The sequence below is a fragment of the Petaurus breviceps genome, unplaced genomic scaffold (assembly GCF_028583685.1).
Source record: "Petaurus breviceps papuanus isolate PSGF00001 unplaced genomic scaffold, PetGlider_PUasm1.0 90879, whole genome shotgun sequence".
Lineage (NCBI taxonomy): Eukaryota > Metazoa > Chordata > Mammalia > Diprotodontia > Petauridae > Petaurus > Petaurus breviceps.
Window position 1 is genome coordinate 11550263 of NW_027187368.1, and position 18979 is coordinate 11569241.

The following is an 18979-nucleotide window of genomic DNA, read 5'->3' on the forward strand; positions in this document are numbered from 1 at the left end:
ACTAGAATGTGTGGAGGGAAGAAAACTTAAGAAATAGAAACATTAAGAAATAAAAAGTCATATGGTTTCACAGGAGACTTTAATAGAGAAGTTCAATTTGAAAAATGATCTTTTGGCCATTTAACATGTCTTTTGTCCCCCAAAGGAGACTTGAAATATAAATCTCTGTGAGTGACACCTGGGTCTGACCTTTTCTCTGCACTCTGTACTCATCAGTAATGCAGCTGTTACTACCTTTATTGATAATTCTGTGTTTTTTTAACACAAAACCCCAGGATGAGGTTAGCCAAACAAGTTCTCATTGTAGCCTACTGACTGACAGGGAATATGCCCCCTCCACTGTTGCCCTGGAAACATTTCCTCCCTGGTCCTGACTACAGAAAACAAAAAATGACAAGAGGAATCCCACAGGTAAGACTCCAATGGTGCTTTACAATGTTCATAGCACTTGCCCATCCGTTGCCTCTTTGATTCCCCACAATTGCAGGCAAGACGGACCATTATATGCCCACTGAACCGAAGGGAAAACTGAATCTACAAGAGCCTAAATCAGCAGAGCTGGGTTTAGAACAAAGCTGAGCAGCTGGTATCAGTCCAACTCACATTGTCCTGGGCCAGACTTGTTCCTATAGAACCATTCCCCAAAATTGGTAAACCTAACCTCCACCATCTTCTCACTCCAAAGGAAGTCTCCAGAACTCACTCAAATTAAGCCCAAGCTCATCTGGGCCAAATGCAAAAGTCCCCCCTTCACCTTGAAACAGGAATAGGATTTTGATAGGTGTCAAAAGTACAAAGTAAAAAGGGGGTGGGGGAAGAGGAGGGAAGCATTCCAAATGGGAAGAAAGGCATGAACAAAGGTACCCGCTTAGAAAAATGCAAGACATGTGTTGAGGACTAGTTTGGCTGATAAGCACTATGTTTGTGTAAGGGAGTAGCTGTGGGAGATAAGGCTATAAAAACAGACTATGGCCCTCTTACAGAGGGCCTTCACTACAAGGATGAAGTGCTCACAAGGATCAGAGTTGGAAAGGACTTCAGAGATCATCCAACTCGATCCTCTCATTTTACAGAGTAGAAAATGAAGTGACAAGTGGGTGGGAAAACCCAAGTCCTCTGATCCCAGATCCAGAATGCCTCCTACTGTACCATGCTTCGGCACTATCCTACAGGCAATGTCGGCACACAGGCCACCTCCAGGATACCCAGAGAGGGCCTGTGTAATTCAGAGGAAAGCCCTTCACTTTGGTGCCTAGGAATAAACAAAGCAAAGAATGAATCTTGAAGTCGGGCCCATTCACAACCACTGACATAAACATTTGCAAGCTTGGAGCACAGTGTTCAATTTCACAGTTGGAAGAATTGTTTCAGCAGACTCTGAGGATGTGCAGGGGATGCTCTCTGGGCTGACGACTTCTCCTTCCCAACGGTGCTGTGCCACACAGTCCAGGGGTGTTGAAGGCCCCTCCAGTCTGCTGCTTGCAACTGGAATTCCCTTGGCAGCAGATCCTACACCTCAGGTCCTTATTCCAGACCAGCTCTCTGACCTCTGCAGCAATCACCTAGACAAGGGGGAACAGCACCCAGCTCCTAGGATGTGAGTCTCAATGAATTGGCAAGGGCAGGGGCCCTGCAGTGACTCTGCATGCCTAGATTCAGTAGTCCTAGGGAGCTGATTGGTCACCAAGAGCCTGATATATAATCCACCAAAGACTATCAACATCTGCCGGGCCATGACCTGGAAAGAATCAGAAAGCACAAGTGCTGTTTTAACAGACGCTGCAGCAGACATCCAGAGGAGGGAGGCAGGAGCAGTGGAACAACATGCCTTCCAACTCCCCAAACAAGGCATAATTTGGAAAAGTGAGGCTGGCCTGTGCCAACAGGCTACAGATAGAGGGCATGCCAAGCAAATTAGCACACTTTGGTCTTCCTTTTAAGAAAACCAGCCCCATGAAAATCTAGGTCAGAAAGAAGGGAAACTGGGCAGGGCAGGGGGGAGGATAAGGGGGAGTGTGCATGATGATTTAGGGTTCTTTACAAACGGTACCCCAGACACTTAGAATGAGGTTCAATTTATGAAAATTAAACTTTCAACTTTTCATGAATATGGGGTCTAGAGCCAAGTATATATGCAGTATTGAAAGGATTTCAGGGGAATGTTCCATTTCCTTAATAGAGCACGTTGTTTTTATGAACTTTAACAAGCCCCAAAGAAGAAAAGAAGAGATTGATTCACGAATGGCCTCTGACACCAGGTGATTGGGGATTTTAATACAAGAAGGTTCAAAAATCTCAAATATTCTATGATTCATTAACTCAAATGAACCACTCTCCTTCAAAAAACCACTGATGGATTGAGTGCCTATTCGTGCAGTGCGGGGATAGGGGGAGTGGGAGGGATACAATTATATACATGTTTCCACAATCTAACCAAGCACATAAGTAAAACATGAAACCAAAAATGGTATGTTTTAAAAAGAGGGGCACCAAGTGCTGCGAGAGCAGAGAGAAAAAGGGTATTATTTCTGATTATGAGATATCTAAGAAAGCATCTCGGAGGTGGTGTCCAACCTAGATCTTGGAGAGGTGAACCACTACTGCAAAAATCCAAAATACACATCTTATCTATGGTGGGTCAATAATGTTACCTTGCAGAATGAAGGTAACCTTAGAATACTAGCAGAAGAATCTTGTTCTTCTCACTGGTGGATCACACATAGAATCTTAGAATTTCACAGTGGGAAGGAACCTGCAAGGCTGGATATTTTGGATACACATACAAAAAGGAATTCCCCTCCTCCTAAGAAAAGATGAAAGCTAGAATGCCCTCCCTCTTTTGCTCGAGTGGGGGACAATGGGTACAGGACAACACATGTGTGATGTGATGGTTAGTTTTACTGAACAATTTTTATGTTTAAAAATTCTTAGTGGGGCGGCTAGGTGGCGCAGTGAATAGAGTACCAGCCCTGGAGTCAGAAGGACTTGAGTTCAAATCTGACTTCAAACACTTGACATACTTACTAGCCGTGTGACCTGGAGCAAGTCACTTAACCCCAATTGCCCTGCCTTCCCCCCTCCAAAAAGAAAAAAAAACAATCCTTAGTGATGGGACAGTTTTCTGGGTAGTAGAGGGGAGGGAGGATATATTTGAAAGATGAAGGCAATGCAAAAAAAAAACTAAAAAACAAAACAAAACAAAACCAGGAATCCCTTCTACAGTATACCTGACAACTGGTCAACTAATCTTTGCTTAACTCTCTGTAGTGAGGAGCCCACCATGGCCCTCCTAAGACAGGTTCACTCCTTTTGGGGACAGTATAATTGGTCAGCAGTTTTTCCTTACCTTGAACTGAAATTAAGAAGCATTCTATGCTTCTTAAATTCGAACTTAAGACTCAAGAAGACCAGAGTTCAAATCCTACCATAGACACGAGTTGAGTGTGGCCCTGAGTGAGTCACTAAATCCACCTGGACCTCAGTTAACTCATCTGTAAAATGAGGGGGTTGAACTTAATGATCCTTAAGGTACCTTTGTGGCTAAATCTATGACTACAAATCTTCTTCAATGGATTTTTTCTGAGCATTTACATAGTGCCTACTATGTGCCAGGCATTGTGATACGTGGGTTTATTTTTTTTAACAGATATTCTACCCTTTACCTCTCCCAGGAAGTAAAATAAAACTGCACCACATTCTTAGGCCATCAAGAATTCAAGTGACCTCTTGTCCTATCTGAGGTAAACAAAATGCCCAACTACCCCTGAGGTGGGGTCTGAGCCAAGTGGCCTCTCTAAGGAATGATAATTACCTCTGGTGCAGCCTCCGGAATGAGGTGCCGAAGAACCATGTGTGTGACCGCTCCTTTCCTTGGCTCCGTCCCACCACCGGGCAGCAGAGGGGATTCCTCAGACAGCCTCTCATTCTCTTCTCCCTCTTCCTGGGCAGGGCTCACCACCATCTCCACGACCACTTGGAACTGGTTCAGGCGGTGTCTCAGTACAGACTGAAGAGGAAGCCAGAGAGTGTGCCCGGGCAAGCTCTTGAATTACAGGGTCTTTTGAGAAGTGCCCAATGATTCTTTGTGCCATATCTGAGTGAGCTCAGAAAGCACAAGAGAAGCTGGCCCAAACCCTGTCTGTCCTTGTCTATGCCACCTCCAGAAAGCCTGGAAGCAGAAGGTTTGGGCATGTACTGACCGGCTATCTGAGTCAGGAGCACCATGGTCCAGGGGGCAGGCTGCAAGGAGCTGGGAATCACAAGACCCAGATGCCCTGGGTGGAACCCATTATGGGCTCTTAGACAAGGCACTGAACTCCTCCCACAACATGGGGTTGAGACAACCTGCCCTGTCTTCCTGACAAGATGGCTATGATCAAAAAAGAAGTGGAAAAAACAGATGTAAAGACACTTTGAAAAGCTAAAAGCATTAGAGAAATGTAAAATATTATCTATTCTAGCTGCCAGAAAGCATGCACAATTAGCACAAATGACTTCAAGCTAGTTCCTTTTGAATTTAATTAGGTAAGTACCCTCTCTAAGAAAGCTAGGTAAGTGCAGTGGATCAAGTATCAGGCCTGGAGTCAAGAAGACTGATTTCCTGAGTTCAAATCTGGCTTCAGACACTTCCTAGCTGTGTGACCCTAGATAAATCACTTAACCCCTGCTTGCCTCTAGTTTCCTCATCTGTAAAAAATGAGCTAAAGAAGGAAATTTCAAACCCTTCCAGTATCTTTATCAAGAAAATCCCAAATGGGGTCATGAAGAGTGTCAGATACTACTGAAACATCTGAACAACATATTGAAAAGATATGTCAACAAAGGAAATAAAAGTTGGGAATATAGAATTCCTAACCTGGAAGGGGCCTTGGAGACCATATAATTCCGTCCCTTCATTTTGAATACAAGGAAAATGAGCCCTAAGGTAATTAAAGGACTCAGCTAAGGTCACACATCAAGTTGGGACAGAGCTGGAAATAAAAGCCAGGTGTCCTGACTCCCTGTCCATTCTTCTGTACTGGTCTTACATGAGGCAAACACATCACTAGGCTGGTCCCTCTGATGTGATATTAAGGTACGGGCCTGTGTACCCAATGAGTAGATTCTCAGGAAATTCCCTGTCCCTTCAATGTGAAATGAACACCTCTGAAAAATTAAGAACTTGCCTTGATAACCTCAAAGATCCCTTCCAGCCCTAAATCTGCAATTCTCCATTAAGATCCTCAGATCAGAGATTTAGAATTGCAAGGGACCTTTCATGTCATCTAATCCAACCCCTTCATTTTATAGCTGAGAAAACTGAAGGGATTTGCCCAAAGCCACACAGGTAACTTTTAATGGCAGAAATGGGATTTGAACCCAGGTGATTCTTGCAACCTTCCTAATACACAATAGGTACTGCCTTGACAGTCACAGATGCTCTCCCCCACCTCCCCAACCCAGAGTGGTCTGTCATTCAGACCATTCTGTGGGTTGGTTACCTCTTCATTGGCCTTCAGTTCTCGAATATGGTCCGATAATGAGTGAAGACAATTCTCTAAGTGGAAGTAAACAAACCAAAGCTGGAGAGGATAGAAGAGAAGAAAAGAAAGGAAAGCATCAACTTGACAGCTGGTCTCCACACCCCACTCACCATGTTCTCTTTCCTGCTGTTCTCCCCTTGCATTGTCTTCATTTCAATATTGAAAACAGACCTTCTACATGAAGACTTTCTGTTTCACTGTACTCTCTGTGGCAGGAACACACCATTCTGTTCCCTCTCTGTGTATTGCTCTATAATTAACTCTAATTTTTCTGGCAAGTAGAAAACTTGCTTTTCATAAAACTGAAAAATGTCCAATCCTGTTGGCAAAAGGTTTTCATCTCCTACCATTAAGTTAGTAGGCATCCTACTAATTAAAGAAGGACCAGGAACATCAATTGATGCAAAAAAAAATTTTATTATAATTATACTTTGAAATAAGAATGTTTATCCTATCTCTATTTTCTTTGTCTTATAGATAAAAAAAAAATACACTGCATCAATGGACATAACTTGGTCCTTTGAAAGAGTCTCAAATTTGGATCCTTCTTATATTAAAAGAAAAAACTTGCCTTGAGACAATTTATCTGTCCTTACCATAATGTATTAACAAGCAGTACAATGGAAGGGATCTTGGCACAGTGAATGGAGGGCTAGATTTGGAGTTAGAAAGTCCTGGGTTCAGATCCTACAGCTGATACTTATCAGCCATGTAACCATGGGCTGAATTCAGTGACTCTCTCTTAACCTTGGTTTCCACATCTGTAAAATGATGAGGATAGACTTGATGACCCATGAAGTGCCTTTTAGTTATAGATCCTTGATCCTATGAACTGAATTGAACCACTCCATTTTACAGATGAAGAAACCAAGGCCCTTGGCTAATAAGTGATTCATCCAACGTAACAAAAGTATTGAACATCAGGACCAGCAATCAAATCCAAAGCCTATGGTTTCAAATCCAAGGATCTTTTATTGTCTCTAAACCTTATCTTTAGATCCACTTCCAAGAAAAGAAGCAGCCCCACTGTACAGAGTGCTCAACCTCTGGATGAGAAGCCCTTTCTCATTTTCTTGACAGAGACCTGATCTGCTGGGGTGAATCATTCAGAGAAGTGATACCTGCAGTACAGTCTGGCAGCCCTCCACTTCACCAGTCACTCCCAGGAGCATGTCGTATGGCATCAGAGTTTCATTGGCAGCTGCCAGACGGAGATCTGTATTCGTGTTTGCCTGTGAACCCAACATCCAAGTGATATAGCAGGACGCTCTTGTCCCATGGGCAGCTCTCAAACCACACAAGTAACCCCATCTTAACACAAACTGTTATTACACAGATTCACAGAGTCATGGTGGGTCAAATGGCAGCCTCCAAATAAAAGAACCCCACAACAAGCTAACACAACACACTGAGAACAATAGGTAAAGGAATGCCTCCCTACCATCTTCTTTCCTACCTTTGCCCTGTCCTGCCCATTTTCAGACTGTGCCGTCCCTCCCAATCTATCCCTCCCATGTTGTGCTCACAATAATCATTCTTATACATCGATCTATTCACATGATTCCTCTGTTCTTCCCTACTGCCCATATTCAAAGAAGCATATTCAAAATTCCCTTTTTCAGATTCCCTTGGAATATTAAGAAATAATATTTCTCTCCAAAGCCCTTACCAGACTTCTGGGAAAGCCCCTAGGAAAAGTAGGTGATAGGTCAAGAACAAAATTGGGCTTTTCTTAGAGAAATAAAGGATCATATCAAACCTTTTAACAATGGGTAAGCCTGGTCTGATTCACCCATTACTGCCCCATCCACCAGAAGTGATAAGATCTAGAACCCTCCCTTCCAGGTTGAGAAAGGGTTAAGATATATGGAAGAAGAGGTCCTGTGGTTTAGCTCCAGAAGTGAAGAGAGTTATCCAGACAGAAACAATAGGACTTGGTTAATCAACATGGATTCTTAATATAGACTTTACATTTAAATTATTTTGTGTGTGATCTTTTCTCCCTTTAAGATTCCTGTAATGTTACCTGAAATCTTGGGACAATGAGTCATGTCAAAGGGAATGGGAGACTATATAGGCAGGTAGGTGGTACAGCAGATAATGTCCTCTGATGTCCCTTCCCACTCTGAGATGCTGTACCTTATTCTCTGGATTCCCTTACAGTACCAAGAACTCTGGACTCTATATGTGTAGTAGGATAGAAGAGAGGGAATGGCCCTATGTAAATAAGAAATTCTCAGATAAGCAAGCTTATTACTAATGTGAGTCAGTACCTACCCTGCAATATATAACGAGTTGTCTAGACACTGAGAGGTCGACTGACTTGACCCGAAACCTTGGCTCATATTCCTCTTTTATGAATCAGTCATGTCTGATTTCTCATGTCCTATCTCTATTTTCTTTGTCCTATAGATTAAAATTGTCCATGGAGTTTTCTTTGTGAAGATACTGGAGTGGTTTGCTATGTCCTTCTCCAGTTTCATGTAGGCAAGAGTTAAGTGACTAGTCTTCCTGATTCCAGGCCCAGCACTCTATCCGCTGATCACCAACCTGCCAATAGCTTCTTCATCTATAAATGAGAGAATTGAGCTAGATGATTTCTGAAGGTCTAAATGTATGATCTCATATTGCCTAGTAGGCTATAAACTTCTTGAGGGCAGGGACCAGGACTTATCTAAAATTGGCATCTCTCCCAGCTTATTAGATATTTAATTAATATTTTTGATGGCTAAACAAATATTCACCACTGACAAAATGTTCCCCTCAAAGAATAGGTTTAAAAGATACTGACGGGGTGGCCAGGTAGCACAGCAAGTAAGAGCATCGGCTCCAGTGTTGAGAAGACCTGGAGATCGAATCCCGGGCTCAGACACTTAGCACCCACCCAGAAACACCTGGCCATGTAACCTTGAGCAAGTTACTTAACCCCAATTGCTTAGGGGCGGCCAGGTGGCTCAGTGAGTAAGAGTAGCGGCTCCAGTGTCGGGATGACCTGGATCAAATCCGGGCTCGGATACTCAGCACCACACCCAGAAATAATAACTGGCCGTGTAACCTTGAGCAAGTTACTTAACCCCGATTGCTTTAAAAAAAATAAAAGATACTGACAATATATAAACAAATAAATAATTTTAAAAGAGACAAATTCAGCCTGGGAGAGAGTTTGGAAATCCAACTCAATACTTATAAAATACCTACCTACTCTGCTCTGTGGACAGTACCAAGAGACAGCAAAGGAGAATGAGCATGTATCTTAAAAAAGACCTGGAGCTGTGTTTTCCAGGCCCTTCCGGGAGGGGGGGCTATAAAGAGTGTTCACTTTACAGCAGTGTCCCCCTTACCTTCCTTCGGTGCCTGTCAAAGATGAGAATGAGAACAACAGTAGCTAATACAGTGCCTAGGGTCACAAGAACCACAGCGGCCCAGGGTCTTCCCAAAGAAAACATCTGGCTGGTGGAATACAGATTAGCCCACATTGCTATGTAGAAAACCTGGAGGAACACAAAGACATCATGTACTCAAATAACCAGAAAATAAATAAAGCAGAAAAATTATCATCATCGTTATCATCATCACGGGTCTTCATAGCAATGGCTCTCCAAGGGCTTGCCCCAGCACACTCATGCCATGAGCTGGGTGGAACTCATACTTAAAAATGTACACACCTATGCAGGTCTGCTGGCTCTCTTGCAGTATGCCTCAATTCAGAGCAAAGAATAATATCAACTTAGCAAACAAAAAAAAAAATAGAAAAACCACTTTTATAAAGTTTGCAAAGTGTTTTGCATATCTAATCTTATTTGAGCTGGACAATAACCCTAGAAGATAGATAACCTGGGTATCATTATTCTCATTGAACAGATATGGAAACTGAAGCTAGTAAGTGTCAGAGGTGGGGGCCCTTTGGTCTAAGTGCTTTATCCTCATCCTCTATCCACAGTATCACTGCCCTTTGTCCAGAAAAAAATTAACCCTGAGAAGAAAAGTAGTTGCTGTTTTTTATAGCACTGTCCTACTCTCCAAGTAAGTATAAAAAGTATAAAGATTAATCATAAAATGAAATTTACATCTAATGAAAAATAAGAGAGGGGAGGGAGTCTATAAGCATGTGAGCAGAAGGGGTAGCCCGGTCCCCAATGATCTCAGCTCCGTGTCTCACACACCAAAAGGCAAATCTCCTGGTAAGCACACAAAGGACTACTTTGGTACCATAAGTATATTACAGTGAAAAAAGCAATGGATTTGAAGTTAGCGGACCTGGGTTCAAATCTCACCTCACCTCTGCCACTCACTATCTCTGTGATTTTGGGCAAAGACCATTATGTAAAATGAGGAGGTAAGAGCAGGTCTCTAGTGCCACTAAATCTAAGAACCTATTGGCCTGAAATCTCATCAACACTGGTGCCACTTCCAACAAGGCAGACCACAACCCTTCTGTAGCTTAACAGTCAATCTTGGAAAGTTCCTTGGGCCAAGAATACATCCCTCATAGGCCAATCTGGTAATTAGTCTGAAAATTAGTGTGCTAGGCTCTCCTCAACTGACAGTATGGCAGAGTCAGGAAGACTTGGGTGGTTCAAATTATGCTTCTATATGCCTTAGGGGAATCCTTTAACTTCCCTGCTCCTCGGTTTCCTAATCCTAAAATGATGACTGGTCACAATGACCTCTTAAATCACTTCCAGGTCTAAATCTATGCTGCTATGATTCATCTTAGAGCCCATAACTAGCACTTTCCCATCTAGAAAGGAATGGCCTGAGTTTGGACTCCATTAACATAGCATTCAAAATCCAGGGTCACCTATTTGCCATGACAGGCATAAAACTATTTAGCATAAAGCTAAACTGTATGTCAGGGTCTAGAACACCAAGGATCCATGTCTACAAAATCTTAAAGCTGGGGGGGAGGGAGGGGATAATTAGTTTAATGGAATAAAAGATCCCTTAAGGATAACTAAAAGGATATCCTGTTTTATACTGCAGGGCACAGAAGGTAGAGAAATTTGTTACTGCCTCCAAGCTATACAAGATAAATATGTATGTGGAAGATTGGAAAAGCTATATAAATGCAGAGTCTATAATAAAAACAGCATGTAGAGAACACAGAAAGAACATTGGGTTGGGAATCAGAATCACATGGGTGGCTTCCCTACCTTCTTTCAACCACCCTTCCCACTCCAGCTCCCAGGGCATCTTATCTCAAAGTTTGCCTGCCTCAAGATCCAAAGGCTGTATTCCCCCTATGCCAGAAACCCCTCAGCTGAGGGCAAGCATCCCCACAATAGGAAAGAGTAGGCATCTCCCAAAGGATCTTACCCACTCAGCCTCCAGCACCCACTTAACAGACTTTGTGGAAGTCCTACTGAATTCCATGATGCCTGCTTCAAATATGCCTCCATTTAGCATGTGGTGATGGTCTCGTCACACAAAAGAAACAAGTCTAGGGTAGTCAGGGAATAAGACTGGAAAAATCCTTACCACAGCAATGGCCAGCTGGAAAGGCCTGGAATTATAGAACACAAATCTTCTCACTTGGGGATCTAAGATGGCGTTCTCAATTAAACTCTTGTACTTTTCTGCTGGCACCTGTTCAGGAACCCAAAAGAAACCATCATGTTTGACTTCAGCCTGGGAGACAGCCCCCTCACCTCCCTGTCTGGGAAAAGCAGAGAACGGTGCTTTCATTCACCTGACTACCTAGAACCATAGGGAACAGCGGATGCTCAAAAGAACACTGGTGGGTCAGGTCACTAGGACTTCTTTAAGATGTCAATGGAACTATATCACTGATGGATTTGATTTAAAAAGGGGCAGGAAAGAATAAGAATTTACATGGAGCCTATTATGCCAAGCACTGTTAATCACTTTTCACAATTATCATCAAACGTAGTTCTAGGCTATTAAAAGTTCTAGGTGTCCTCATTCAGCGCCAGCACCTGTTTCTCCCTTCTAGATCACTGGTCTTGGGAGAGTGAGGAAACAACCCCCAGCCCTCTCCTCACTCTGTCACCATGGGAAGGTTGAATCTACTCTGTCCTTGGCTCCACGCTAATGCTGCATCCCTTCCTTAGTCCATCAGTCAATAAATCATTTATCAAGCACCTACTATGTGCTTGGAATTGTACTAAGATTCTTTGCCACCAAGGTTCCAGAGACTGGACTTGGAAATCTGTGCCTACTGCCATATATAAATGGCAGACCTTCTCTGCCCTGCTTTAGCGAGGCATAGTAAAAAAAAAAAAACCAGGCCCTAGCCCACCATAACCATGCGAAGCCTCCTCTACTTACCCAGGAATAGTCTCATACAACGGGACCTCCTTCAGGAATGAGGCCTTGTACCACAGGCCTGAGCAGCAGCCCCATATACAAGCCAGGACAGTGCTGCCTTCTGACTGTGCATCATCTCCTGCCATCTTGAGAGGAGGCAAAGCTCCTAGCAATGAATGTGCTCTCTGGAACCCCAGTTCTGTCACTAACAAAATCTACTTCATCTGGCACTCCTTGTTATTCCTGGCCCTCATAGGACTCTGGCTGTACCCAGACACAGAGAATCCCTAGCCTCCCTCGTCAGTACTTGGATGCATTTTTTCTCCTCCATCTTCAAGTGGGGCAAGCACGATGGACTTGGAAACAAGAAAATCTGGGTTCGAATCCCACCTCAGATACTTATTATCCCTCTCCCAGACTCAGTTTACTCATTTGTAAAAGAAAACTGAGGGGAAAGGACTCCATAACCTCTAAGGCTCCTTCCAACTTTATATTTGTGATGAAGGTTATGATAACCCAACACACGGGGCCAGAGGAAGAGTTGGCATATTTCTTTCCTCCTTGCCACTTTGGACATTTCCTCTGAAGTTGATTCCAAAGTCTTCATCATCCTCTCTAATTCTTTGTTGCAGTCTTCTTTTCCCAAATTGAGCATGATTAGCTTACATTACAGTCTTCCTCTCTACCCTAAAACCCCTGCCTTCCTATGTGGAACTTCACTGTACAGGCTGATGTCCCTTTGAACAATTTGGCCTCCAGATTCATCAATCTCCTCAGTGCCCCGTGGACTGAACCTTTATTCCAACTAAAACTGTGAACCAAGATGGTCATTCTCTTGCTTTCACTATCACTCACAACTACTCTACCATAATTTAGAAAGACCTGAGTTCAAATCTAGCCTCAGACACTTACTAACTGTGTCACCCTGGGCAAGTCACAACCTCTGTTTGCCTCAGTTTCCTCAACTGCAAAATGGGGATAATAACAGCAACTGCTTCCCAGGGCTGCTAAGGCTCAAATGAGATAACATTTGTAAAGCATTTGGCACCGTGCCTGGCATATATTAGGCACTCAGTTAAATGCTTGTTCCTTCCTCACCTCCCTCCCTTCTGCCCACCCTCTTCTCTATAATCAATGGCAATCACACTAGTGCAGGCCCTCCAGACTGCTTACCTGGACCTTCCTAATTATGCTCCTTGTTTCCCTTCTCTCCCCTTTCCAACTCATCCTCCAGGTAACTGACTTTCCTAAAGTAAAAGACTGTCCACATCAGGCTTCCTCCTAAAACCCCTCAGTGGATATAATTATAATAGCTGACATTTATTTAAAGCTTACTATGTACTGGGCACTGTGCTAAGCACATTACAATTATTGGAGGTAGGTGTTATTACTATCCCCATTTTACAGATGAGGAAACTAAGGCAAACAAGAGGGTGAGTGACTTGCCCAAGGTCACACAACTAGTAAGTATATGAGTTCAGATTTGAATTCAGGTTTTCTGACTCCAGGCCTAGCTCTCTATCCACTGTGCCACTGAGCTGCCACTTAGCCTGGCATTTAAGGCCCTTTACAATAGGGACCCAGTTTATCTTCTAACCCTTACTTCAAATTACTCCCCTTCATTCTAGGTTTCAGCCAAACCAATCTCCTGCAGATCCCCAAAATCAGACTTCCATTTCCCACCTCAGAGCCTTTGCTCATGTCCTACCCCCTACCTCCCATCCCTCTCTCTCTTCATTCCAACTCTCAGAATCTTTGTCATACTTCAGCTCAGGAACCACCTTGTCTGGGAAGCCATTCCTGATCTCTCTTGTTGCTGGTGCTCTCATCCCCATGAAATAATATTTTTCTTTACTTATCTATTTCCCTGTGGTATCCTCTCAGTACAATGTATACTCCTGGAGGGAAGGGACCCTTTTTCCTTTTTGTATCCACTGTACATTGTATACAGTAGGTACTTAAGAAATGCTCACTGAATTGAACTGAATTAAATTAAATGCAATTTAGAATGTCAAATGTGGGGTCTAGAAGTAGGGTATGGAATATAACAATAACCAAGCCAAGTGGGAGAGTTCTATTCTCTAAAAAGATCATCCATCCTAGTCCTAGCTGAGGGTAGAAATGCAACCATTATTTACCTGTCATTTTCATACTATTTGATCATTCATTCAACAAATATTTATTAAGAGCCTACTAAAGCAGTCACAATCTTATAAGCAAGTGATCTCTCTCCAGCACCTCAGTTTCCTCATTTTTAAAATGAAAGGCTCTCAGATGACCCCCAACATCTCATCATTTATAGTTCTGGGTCTATCCAAGTCTAACTGAAGGGTCTGACTCACCTGGATCCCCCAACTCTTCAATTTCTCCTGGGAGACTTCTATGTTAAAGGAGGCCGCTTCACAGGTATGGTCAGTACTTAGGACCATGAGGAGCTGGCCATTGGTAAGTCCTGAGATCAGAAGAGAAAGGCAAACCTGAGTCAGTGATCATGGCCCATTATGCATGATTTGCCCATCTGTGATTCATGGTGTATTTGTGGAAACCAAACAACAGTTGATATCCAGAGAAAATGATGAATTCTTCAAATAGGTCTAAGGATCATAAGACTCAGAGTTGGCAGGGACCTCAGAGACTCTTTCATCCAACTCCTTAATTTTACAGGTGAAGAAACCAAGGCCCAGGGATGTTAAATGACTCATCCAACATCACAGAAAATAAATTTCAGAGTCATTATTGGAAGCAAGTCATCTGACTTCAAATCTAGTACTCTTTCCACATGACAGATTGAGCCCAACCATCTAAATCTACATGTTTATATTAAACTCAGTTTGGTGCTACAAGACCCTAAAGGGGAGGGGGGAAAAAACAAGCATTTGTTAAGCGTTTACTACATAGGTGCCAACCACTACTACGCTAAGTGCTTTACAAATCTTATCGTATTTGATCCTCTCAACAATTCTGAGAGGTAGATGCTGTTATTATCCCCATTTTACAACTGAAGAAACTGAGGCTTGCAGAGGTTAAGTGACATCTCTGAGGTGTCACATAACTGGTGTCTGAAGCTGGATTTGAATGCATGTCTTCCTGACTCCAGGTTCAATCATTATCTACTGTGGCAACTCATAAAATAAAAATGAAATTATATTCAACAGAGTTGTGTTGCTAAGGTTCATTTTAAACCTTTCTGGACACATATGAGTATATTATTTGTTGGCAAAATGGTTCAGGAAATCTAGATGGGGGAAGGGCTGGAGGAAGAGATACAAGAAACCTTAATATAAAGAACATAGAATATTCTCATTTCCATTTTATTAACTCCTTTCCCATGTTCTGGAGAAAGGAAGGAGTCAGGAGGGGTGGGAGGTTTCAGGGAAGGGGAAGGGACATACAGAAGGTCCAGATAAGAGGAAGGATAAAGGGGAAATTAGGTCTTGAGTTCACTTGAAAGTGAAATGACTTTTGACAAGGTTTACACAGTCAGTGATTTATAAATGAAGACTGATCAACAAGTCAGCATGTTTCAAATAGCCCATTGTAGGGGACAAGACAGACCTGAATGACTTACTTGTAATTAGCAAACATAAACACAGAAGCACATTTTACACAATTGTGAATCTTTTAACCAGAAATTACAACAAAGGAGCTATATGGGAAGCAATATGCTACAGTGAAAAAAGTAATCTAGAGTCAAAGGACCTGGGTTCAAATCCTGACTCGACCTGGGTAACCTTATGCAAATCACTTAACCTTTCTAAGCCTTACTTTTCTCACATATAAAATGAATGTTGGACTAGATGACCCACGATGTCCCTTTCAAGATCAATGCTATGATCTTATGAAGTCTTACCTCATCACTCTACCCTCTCCAGTGGAAATCCTGATCGAGACTGAAATGGCCAAAAGACGCCAAGAGAAAAAGGGAGGTGAAGGAAGCAAAGAGTTCCTGTAATCCCAGAAACTAGATTCTTTATCCCTGAACAGAATCTACTACATAAAGTTCCCTCCACAATCTGGATCCAACCTATCCTTCCAGCCTTTTTTCTCATTGCTCCCAGACATACCCTAAAGATGCTCAGTCAAAGTGAGTTACTCTTCATCCCTGGGCAGGGCACTGCCATGCACCCAGGTACACAATCTTGGAACCAAACTCAACTCTCCCTCAACCCCCAAATGTCATCAGTTGCCAAGTCTTATGACTTTGACCACCATGTCTCTCACATGCATCCCCTTCTCTCATCTTACATGGTCACCACCCTAGTTTAGGCCCTCATCACCTTTCCCCTGGGGCATCTAGGTAGCACAGTGGATAGAGTACCAGGCCCACAGTCAGGAAGACTCATCTTCCTAAGTCAAAAAATCTGGCCTCAGACACTTGCTGGGTGACTCTGGGCAAGTCACTTAACCCTGCTTGCCTCAGTTTCCTCACTCATAAAATGAGTGAGGAGAAGGAAATGGCAAACCACTCTGGTGTCTTTACCCAGAAAATCCCAAATGGGATCACAAAGGGTCAGACCCAACTGAAATGCTTGAACAACCTCTCCCCTGAGGTACTGAAATAACTTCCTATTTGGTCTCCATGATTCCAATCTCTCCCTCATACAATCCATCCTCCACTCTGCTACCAGATTGATATCCCTAAAACACAAATCTGATGGTGTCAATCCCCTCCTCAAAAGACTTCAATGGCTCCCTTTTGCCCATGGGCTAAAATGCACACTCTTTAGTTTGGTATTTAATGACCTTTACAATCTGGCTCCAGCCTATCTTCCTAGACACATTACTCCCATTCATGCATTCTATGTTCCAGCCAAAATGGCTACTTGCTCTTTCCCATACTCAGTGTTCCATCCTGTCTCCATGCCTTTGCATTTCTCAGAATGGAATGTACTCCTTCCTCATTTTCCCCTTCCAGAATCCCTAGCTTCTGCCCCCTATATGAAGCCTTTCCCAATCATTCCCCAGCTGCTAATCTCTCACACTCCCAACCAAAAACAAAGTCCTGGTATTTATTTATATGAGTACATGGATGTTGATTTCCAACAGAATGTTAGCTCCTTGAAAACAGAGGCCGTTTTGGTTTCGTATTTGTATCCCCAGCAATTAATACAGTATATAGCAAATGATTAATGAACTCCTGTTGATTCATCAGTTGCATTTTCTAACTTCTGTGCTTTTATTCTCTCGTTAACTAGCTGGGTAAGCTTAGGTGACAGTTCTCCTCACTAAGCCTCCGTTTCTTCACTTGTAAAAGGAGGATCAAGTTCTTCAACCTAGGACAGATTGGTCCCAAGCCAGAATTAAAAGCCACCAGCATCCCTGGATAGAAATTTTGGAAAAAAAAAAAAAGAAGCAAGACAATACAGCTCACTCAGTAACCTGGATGCAATCCATCCATACACAGGCCTTCCACCTGCCTATTTGGAGGGCGAGCAAATGTCCTTTGCAGTCGCTGCTGTTTCCCTAAGAGACATAGCAGGGTCTGAAGAAAGAATCTTTTTAAAAAGCAGCTCAGATCAGGGCTCCCAGCCACTTCTGAACCTTCTTGAGAGGGGGTTTTCTTACTATACAAGATGAAAGCCTTCAACACATTAACTCTTTTCATGTAAATATATACTGCTAATCAGTCATTAAAGCAGGCCTTTTTTGGCCAAGTGTCAAAGTCAGCTCTCAATTGGCTACCCATTAAAGCAGGTTCAAGAAGTCTTCTATTTAGGAATACTTTTTGAGTTCCACTGCCTGTCAAAGTCCTGGGCTATCCCATATTAGCCTCCTTCCAGGAAGAAAAGTGACCTCAGAAAGATCTTCTTGACAAACCAGAACCTATAAACTGATCACAGGTCACTTGCTACAAGGATTGCTCTCTTCATATCATGAAGCAATTTATCAAATCCAGGAAACTAAAGACTTACTTGGGAGCTATGCCCATAATCCAGAATTTGGCTTGGATCTCTCTGCTGACTCAATTTACCCAGCTGAGGGGCTGCTATATGTAAGCAATAATAACATGTATCAAGGAAAAACTGAACTCTGAGAAGTTTTACTGATTACTGTGTGTTCCTGGGGACCTTAAGAATGGTCAGGAAATAATGACAGTTTCTGGATAACATCAGCATGCTCCCAGAAGAGATGGAGTCTTACCTCTTCTCTCCAAGCATGAAGTATCCTCCTGAACAGCAGGGCTCCAGTCAGGGAAGGAAATGAGGGAGGGTCCAGGTGCCCCAGCTGGGTCCTGGAGAAGGTCATATGCCATAGTGAAGAGAAAGCTCAGGACAATCCTCTGCAAACGTTACACCATCTTCACAAGAAGCCACCTCCCCTTCTTTGCCTGCCCAGAGAATAGCCAACTCAGTTCATGCTACCTTTGATCAAGGCCAGAGACAAAAGTACAGAACAAAAAAAAAACTTCAGCATGTGGCAAGACCAAGGACACTGTTTATCTCTTCAAAACTTAAGTTAACCTATGATCTGGGAATGAATCATTCACTATATTTTTTTGGTTGTTGCCAATGAGTTTAACCATTCTGATAACTCTGAGGGAAATACTATTTTAATCTGGAATTGAAGGGAATTTAGGGAGCAGAGAACCCAAAACTCTGCAAGGGCATTGCAGGGTTATTGCTGATTACTACTCTTCAGTGATAACTGACTGCCACCCTTCAGAAAGCTATACACAAACACACTTGTGTATATATATGTAGGTGTGTATGTATGTGTATATGCACACATATATACACATGTATATACACACATATGTATATACATATACCTTATTGATTTTTTTAAAGCAATTGGGGTTAAGTAACTTGCCCAAGGTTACATGGCCAGTTTTTTTGTGTGTGGGTGTTAAGTATCTGAGGCTGGAACCGATCCCGGGTCCTCCTTACTCCGGGGCTGGCACTCTTACTCACTGTGCCACCTGGCCACCCCCTACCTTATCAATTTTAACATTATTTTTTTTTTTAAGTTTTGAGTTCCCAATTCTCTCCCTCATTCTGTCCCCTTTCTTACCCACTGAGAAAGCAAGCAACATGACATCAATTATACATGTGAAGTCATGCAAAACATTTCCATATTGGTCATGTTGCGAGAGAGAGAGAGAGAAGAAGAAGAAGAAGAAGAAGAAGAAGAAGAAGAAGAAGAAGAAGAAGAAGAAGAAGAAGAAGAAGAAGAAGAAGAAGAAGAAGAAG

The 18979-nt window shown here is 42.7% G+C and overlaps 1 protein-coding gene across 10 annotated transcripts in view; it reads right to left on the minus strand.

Moving 5' to 3' along the window:
- Nucleotides 1–62: 62 nt before the first annotated feature.
- TMEM268 (transmembrane protein 268) overlaps nt 63–18979 on the minus strand; it is a 22984-nt gene continuing 4067 nt past the window's right edge. For 3 of the 10 annotated variants that reach the window (XM_069073830.1, XM_069073831.1, XM_069073832.1), the window contains exons 2-9: nt 17931–18117; nt 14132–14241; nt 11001–11108; nt 8864–9013; nt 6644–6754; nt 5481–5561; nt 3812–4006; nt 63–1738 (exon numbers count right to left, since the gene is read on the minus strand). In XM_069073830.1, the coding sequence (XP_068929931.1) occupies nt 1559–1738; nt 3812–4006; nt 5481–5561; nt 6644–6754; nt 8864–9013; nt 11001–11108; nt 14132–14241; nt 17931–18042 (1047 nt within the window). In that variant the 5' untranslated portion in view covers nt 18043–18117 and the 3' untranslated portion in view covers nt 63–1558. The remainder of the gene's footprint in view (nt 1739–3811; nt 4007–5480; nt 5562–6643; nt 6755–8863; nt 9014–11000; nt 11109–14131; nt 14242–17930; nt 18118–18979) is intronic. The other 7 variants (XM_069073835.1, XM_069073836.1, XM_069073837.1 and 4 more) reach the window with 4 other exon arrangements.